General features: G+C 58.6%; 1 protein-coding gene across 1 annotated transcript in view; it reads left to right on the top strand.

Annotated features, from left to right (window-relative positions):
* Positions 1-4: 4 nt before the first annotated feature.
* Positions 5-6,000, top strand: part of KCNQ4 (potassium voltage-gated channel subfamily Q member 4) — a gene marked incomplete at its 5' end in the record, with an annotated part of 52,677 nt that continues 46,681 nt past the window's right edge. The window contains one exon of the mRNA XM_029945842.1: positions 5-147. Within this exon, the coding sequence (XP_029801702.1) occupies positions 5-147 (143 nt within the window). The remainder of the gene's footprint in view (positions 148-6,000) is intronic.

Here is a 6,000-nt window from a genome sequence, read left to right as displayed (position 1 = left end):
GCCCCTCCCTGGGCCGGGCTCGGGCTCGGGCTCCGCCTGCGGCCAGCGCTCCTCGGCCGCACACAAGCGCTACCGCCGCCTGCAGAACTGGGTCTACAACGTGCTGGAGCGACCCCGCGGCTGGGCCTTCGTCTACCACGTCTTCATGTGAGTTTGCGCCCCCGCGCCCCTTGCCGCGCGCCCCTGCGTTCCGACCCCGACGCGGCCGGGGCGGGAGCCCAGGGCTCCCAGGGATGGTCGGCCGCCATGACTCCGCCCCCGGCCCCCAGTTCCCACGACCGACCCTCCTCTCTCCCCCGCCCAGGCCTGATCCCGATTTGTGATCCCGCGGCCGGAGCTTAACCCTGATCCCCAGGTCCTGACCCCCTCTTGACCTGACCTACCCACCACAACTCTTTCTTTTCACCCTGATCTCCAACCCCTGCTCCTCTGTCCCAGGTACTCCCCACATCCAATTTCTTGTCCCCCCATCCTCTCTGCAATCCGGAGCCACTACAGTGGGGTCCCCTTTCCTCTTCCCTGCCTGTCTCCTTGTGCCCCAGACACAAAGGGGATCCATTGGTCCCCACACACTTTCTGTCACCATCTCCCCAACTTTGTGGCACAGCGGGCTCCCGCCCGGGCTCCGCTTAGAGATGACCCTCTCCAGGAATGGCCTCCACCCCAATCTGGGGCTGGCCCCCCATTGTAGGGGGTCCCTGTGAGCCACCTGAGCCCTGACACTGGTTTGTGCTGTATGTCTGGTTTCACCCAGCCTCCACTCAACCGTCAACTCCCCAGTGGCAGCAGCGGCTGGCCCTGCCTGCCCTGGTGACTGGCCCTGCTAGCCCTCCCAGCTCGCTTGCTCGCTCTGCTGCACCAGGCCTGGCTCCGGGTGCCCTGGGGAAAAAGAAAGAGGAGAGGGGTAGGTTTGGAAACACTGACGATGCTGCCGGTCCCCTCCTCCCCCTCGCCAGGCTCCTACAACTTTCAAAACCACTGACCCCTCTTGGATGTAAAGAGTGAATTTTGGCAGCTTAGAGCTCAGTCTTGGGGCACGGCCTGGCCCAGCCGGGAACATGAGAGGCCCCACGGATATCAGTTGAAGGGCCCGGGCCTCGCTCGTGCTGGGATGCCCGGAGGTGCCCGAGAAAGACCTCTGGTCCCTGGAAAATGTACCGATATTAATCCTTTCTTGCTGCTCTCAGAGAAGGCTCTCTGGTCTTGGGATCTCCTGAGTGGTCCCCGTGCCTGTCCACCTGACTGTCAGTCTTCCTGCCTCGTCTGGCTGGCCCTCTGCGGGCATTTCCACCTGTGTGCTGTCGGTCCGTCTGTTCATCTCTCCCCTTAACTGTCCCGCCGTCCTTCTGCTTGTCCGTTTCCATCTCTGTGTGCCTGTCTGCCCATCTGTCCATCTGCCTGTCTGCCTGTCTCACTCTTCTTGTCTTTTTCTTCCTGTCTTTTGGTCTGTCTTCCCGCCTGTCTCTGCACCATCCTATCTGGGCTTGCAGGATTTCAAAGGTGCAGGGGAGGAAAATGCTAACAAAAGAGCCCCCCGCCACAGGGAGGGTGGAGGAAAAGAACTCTCTCAGCCAGTATGCTCTGCTCTGGGGGGTGGTAGCCTTGACTTTGTGCAGAGACCCTGCCAGGCTAGGCGGAGGAGGTGGAGGGTGAGGTGGGGGGGGCAGAGTTGAGTTTGTCAGGACGTGGGGTCAGGCTTAGAGTCGCGGTCAGCTGTAGGAGTAGTTCAACGCCCAGTGCCCTTTGGGAGGGTCTGAGCTGACTATTTTTGGCTGTAGAGAGGACTGTTGGAGTGATGGCAGGACAAGGGACAGTGGAGTCAGGTGAGGGGGGCAGGGGGACTGCTAATTAAGGGCGGCTGTACTGCCCGCATGCAGCATGGGGTGCCCAAGGAGGCTGAGACACTCACAGAGAGCGCTGTGCCTTCCATGGGTTTCTCTTGGGAGATGACTTTTCCAAGGCATGGCTGGGCCTGGGGAAGCCAGTAGGCCTCCGAGGTGGGGGTTGAAATTTCGTCCCAAGGCCTGGCCTCTCAGCCCTCATGGGGGTCACTGGAGGTGAAGGACCAGCCTCATGTCACCTGGCCAGCCACCACTGTCTTCGCCTCCTCTGGAAGGGCCTCTCCTTCCTCTCCAGGAGCTAAATCCGCTGGCACCTTTGCCCTACATCCTGCCCTTTCCGGATGCCAGGAATGCCCTGGCCAGGGGCATGCTTGTTCTGACCACTTGTCCCCGGGAGCCCAGGGATGAGGTGTCTCAGGAGTTCTGAGGGAGGAAGTGCAGCGTGAAAACACCCAGACATTTAGGAGTCTCAGGGAATTGGTCATCTACCTTAGAGATCAAAGGGAGTGAGGGGTCCGGAGCCCCACCTCTTGTGTGCTGTGTGATCTTGGGTTGATCGCTGGGCCTCTCTGAGCTTTTAGATGTCTCTGGCATCAAAGTGGTTAGAAACCCCAACCTTGTGGACCTCCCTCTTGGATACAGTAATAGGTGGGAAAGAGCGTGGTGAGCTGGAAGGGCCTGAGCGTAAAAGATTGGATGTTATCATCCTGGCTGGCCGAGGGGGCCACACAGGAGGCCTCTCCATTCTCGAGGTGCTCCAGATGTGGGGTTTCTCAGTCACTCCCTGTAGGTCTTGGCTGTTCCTACCAGGAAGTACTTCCTGCTGTTGGACTCCTTGCCCTTCACTGCAGTTTTGGTCAACCCCCTTCCCTGCTCCACAGTGGCGCTCAGGCAGCTCAAGCCCCGGGGTTCCGATGTGCCATGTGCGCAATTAGCAAGCACCCTCTTCCCAGAGATGCAGGCCCTAGTAGGAGGGTCCTGGGAGAAAAGCCTGGAAGAGGAGGACTCAGGAAGGAGGGAATTGGGGTGAGCTGGGTCTGTTCACCCCAGGCAACACCAGCCTCACACCTGCCAGCGAGGTCCCCTGGGTCCCGCACCTTTTCTGGCACCAAGGTGCGTGAGATTTTACCCAGAAGACCGGCCCCCCCGATTCTTCCTCTCCTGTCAGTGCAGCTGTGGCCTCTGGGAAGCAGGAACTGCGGACTCCTGCCTTCTCCTTATTGGGGTCCAGAATGAGGGACTGCAGGCCCCTCTCGGAGTATTCTCACCTCGCTGAGGACCCTGGTCCTATCACCAAACCCCAGTCCCTCCTCAGCATCCGAGTCTTTGACGTAAGCCTTCAGCCCTTTAGAGGCCCTACTCTCTGAACTTTGAGAAACCCCACATCACTGCACATCCTGCTTTTTTTTTTTTAATGTTTTTTATTTATTTTTGAGAGACAGAGAGAGCACAAGCAGGGGAGGGTCAGAAAGAGAGGGAGATACAGAATCTGAAGCGGGCTCCAGGCTCTGAGCTAGCTGTCAGCACAGAGCCCGACGCGGGGCTCGAACCCACCGTGAGATTATGACCTGAGCCGAAGCCTGATGCTTAACCCTCTGAGCCACCCAGGCGCCCCCATCCTGCTGTTTGAGCCTTCAGGAAGAATGCTCACCTCCTTGTTGCGTCCTCTCAAAAGCCACCCCAGCCTCCCTTTTGAAGTCGGGGGTGCTAAAAGCGGCCATACAGGGCAAGGCCCCACCACTCCCCATCTTCCCCGCGCCACTGTGAGACTCCGGCTGCTCCCAGCCCCCAGCTGCCCAGTACTTTCTCTCTGTGAAGGTTTACGCTCTGTAAACATCCTCCTCAGCCTTGTCCCTGGGGTCAGAAGCTGTGGGAATGGGGTGGGGAGGAGGTGGCCGCCGTTCCTGAGGCCCTCAGACTCCTAACCCTGGAGTTCTCCAAGCTCCTACCATGACCATCTGAGAAAGATCACCGCCTGGGCTGGAAATAAGCCCAGCAGAGGGGACCCAGAGCCCTCAGGCATCCCCACTAGGTGGGTCCTTACATTTGGCCAGCCCATTTTGTTTATGAGAAGGCCAAGGCCCCTGGGTCAAACAGTGAGCCAGAAGCGAATGCAGACCCAGACCCGGAGACTCCTGACTTCCCATCCAGGACCACCCACTCCTTTCTGCAGCCGCTGGGTTGGCTCTTGGAGTCTGAATTGAAATTTACCGATCACGCGTGGCGCATCCGTTATGTGGCCGGGCACTGTGCTAAGCTCTCTCCATACACTGTGTCCATGAGGAGGGTGCTGTTACCTTCCTCATTTGACAGATGGGGAGACTGAGGCTCAAGAGAGGTTGCTGAGGAGTCTACTCTGAGCTGTCGTTCTCCTGCGTCTTGGCTTCAGCCGGCAGCCCAGCCCCAGGCTCCTCAGGCACGGTAGTCCTGTGTCATTTGTTTCACTGGCCCCAACACCCAGCACCCTGCACCCAGGCAGCAGAGGGTGGGCAGTGACAAGGATTTGTGGGATTGCATGGAAACTGCCCAGCCTCACCCAATGCAGTGACACTTCTGCAGTTCGCGGCACCCGAGGTACGCTCACCTGTCCCACTCATGCACACTCACTACAACTTGGACACATGTGGCCGAGGATGTCACAAATACACTTGCGTCAGACATCTAATGAAAGGAACCCTGATGCATGGCTGCGTCCACTCTGCACTCACTTCACAGACACACCCCTGGGCCTGCGGCCCCAGCCGGACCCATAGGACAAAACCCAGCTGACCCCATTCCTGAGGTTTTTGCCCCCACCTGTCCCTACTGCAGGTCTGCCCTGACAGGTCTGTGTGTATCTGTTCATCCGTCTGGGAGGGTGGCCTCAGGCCCACGTGGGAGCAGCGTGGATGGCCTCCTAGAATTTTGCTGGCCTTTGCTTCCCCAAAAGGGCCCTCTGAGGCCCTTTGCCCAGGCCTGTAGGGTGCTGCCAGGTACACCCAGGCACGGAAAGGGGCAGATTGGTGGCATGACCGTGCCGGGAGCCCAGGCCTTCTGGCTCCCAGGTCAGGACTTGAGATGACACTGTCCCTCACCCCAGCTGATGCTCCAAGAACTTGGCCTTATGCTGGGGAAAGCCTTGGAGTGTGACCCAAATGTTTTGTGCTGCTGGTTTTAGTTCTTACTCTTTTTTTTTGGTCTCTGTGAGGAAGGGGCGAATGGAGAGACCGTCCTGCTGGATTTCTATCCCTTCTTCTTCTTCTTCTCCTTCTCTTCCTTCTTCTTCTTTTTACTTATTTTGAGAGACAGAGAGAGAGACACAGAATCCAAAGCAGGCACCATGCTCTGAGCTGTCAGCACAGAGCCTGATACGGGACTTGAACCCATGTGCGAGATCATGACCTGAGCCACCCAGGCACCCCTCTATCCCTTCTATTCCCCGCCCTCCCCCTTCTGCCCCTGTGCACCCTTTTGCCTGAGGGGATCATCCTGCCCTCCTTTGGGGGGTCACTGGAGCTGGTGAGAGCCCTCACTGATACCCCACCCCAACCCCACAGGACATTCGTTCCTGCAGTTGAGGAAGCCCCGCTGAATGTCTAACTAACTTCAGTCCTTGTTGCTGCGTGTGGAAGCCGCTATTCTCCAGTGTTAGAACCCAGTGTTTGAAGAGGTCATTATTCTTGGGCTGACAACAGCACTTTGAGTGGGTGATTAATTTAAGGTTCTCTGAGCCAGTCAAGGGAGCCGAAACCGCCTGGGGGGCAAGAAGGAGGAAGGCCGTGAGGTCTGCAGCCGAGGCCTTGCCTCCTTGCTCCAAAGGAGGCCACGCAGGGAGCTTCCTCGCCTCGGAGCAGCTCCTTGCCCTTCCCCGCCGCTCTGCACGCATGTGGGCCACTGCGCAGGGCTGACCCTCCTGGGGGCTAGGGGGCCCAGCGGGGAATTCTGGGGGCAGCCCCGCCCTACAGCCCCCAGTGTGGGAGTGGTGGGGCTGGGGTGCAGAAGAGGGTGACTGCCGTGTCATCTCTCCCGTGGCTGCCCAACAGAGGGTTAATTAAGGGCATGGAATCTGAGGCTAACAGATTCTGGAGCACTTCTGCCCTTGGGCAAGTTACTTAACCTCTCTGAGCCTCCGTTTTGTCATCTGAAAGCTGGGAATGACCATACCAGCCTCTGGGATGGT

The sequence above is a fragment of the Suricata suricatta genome, chromosome 8 (assembly GCF_006229205.1).
Source record: "Suricata suricatta isolate VVHF042 chromosome 8, meerkat_22Aug2017_6uvM2_HiC, whole genome shotgun sequence".
In the NCBI taxonomy this organism is placed as follows: Eukaryota; Metazoa; Chordata; class Mammalia; order Carnivora; family Herpestidae; genus Suricata; species Suricata suricatta.
This window is presented reverse-complemented; position numbering and strand designations above follow the sequence as displayed.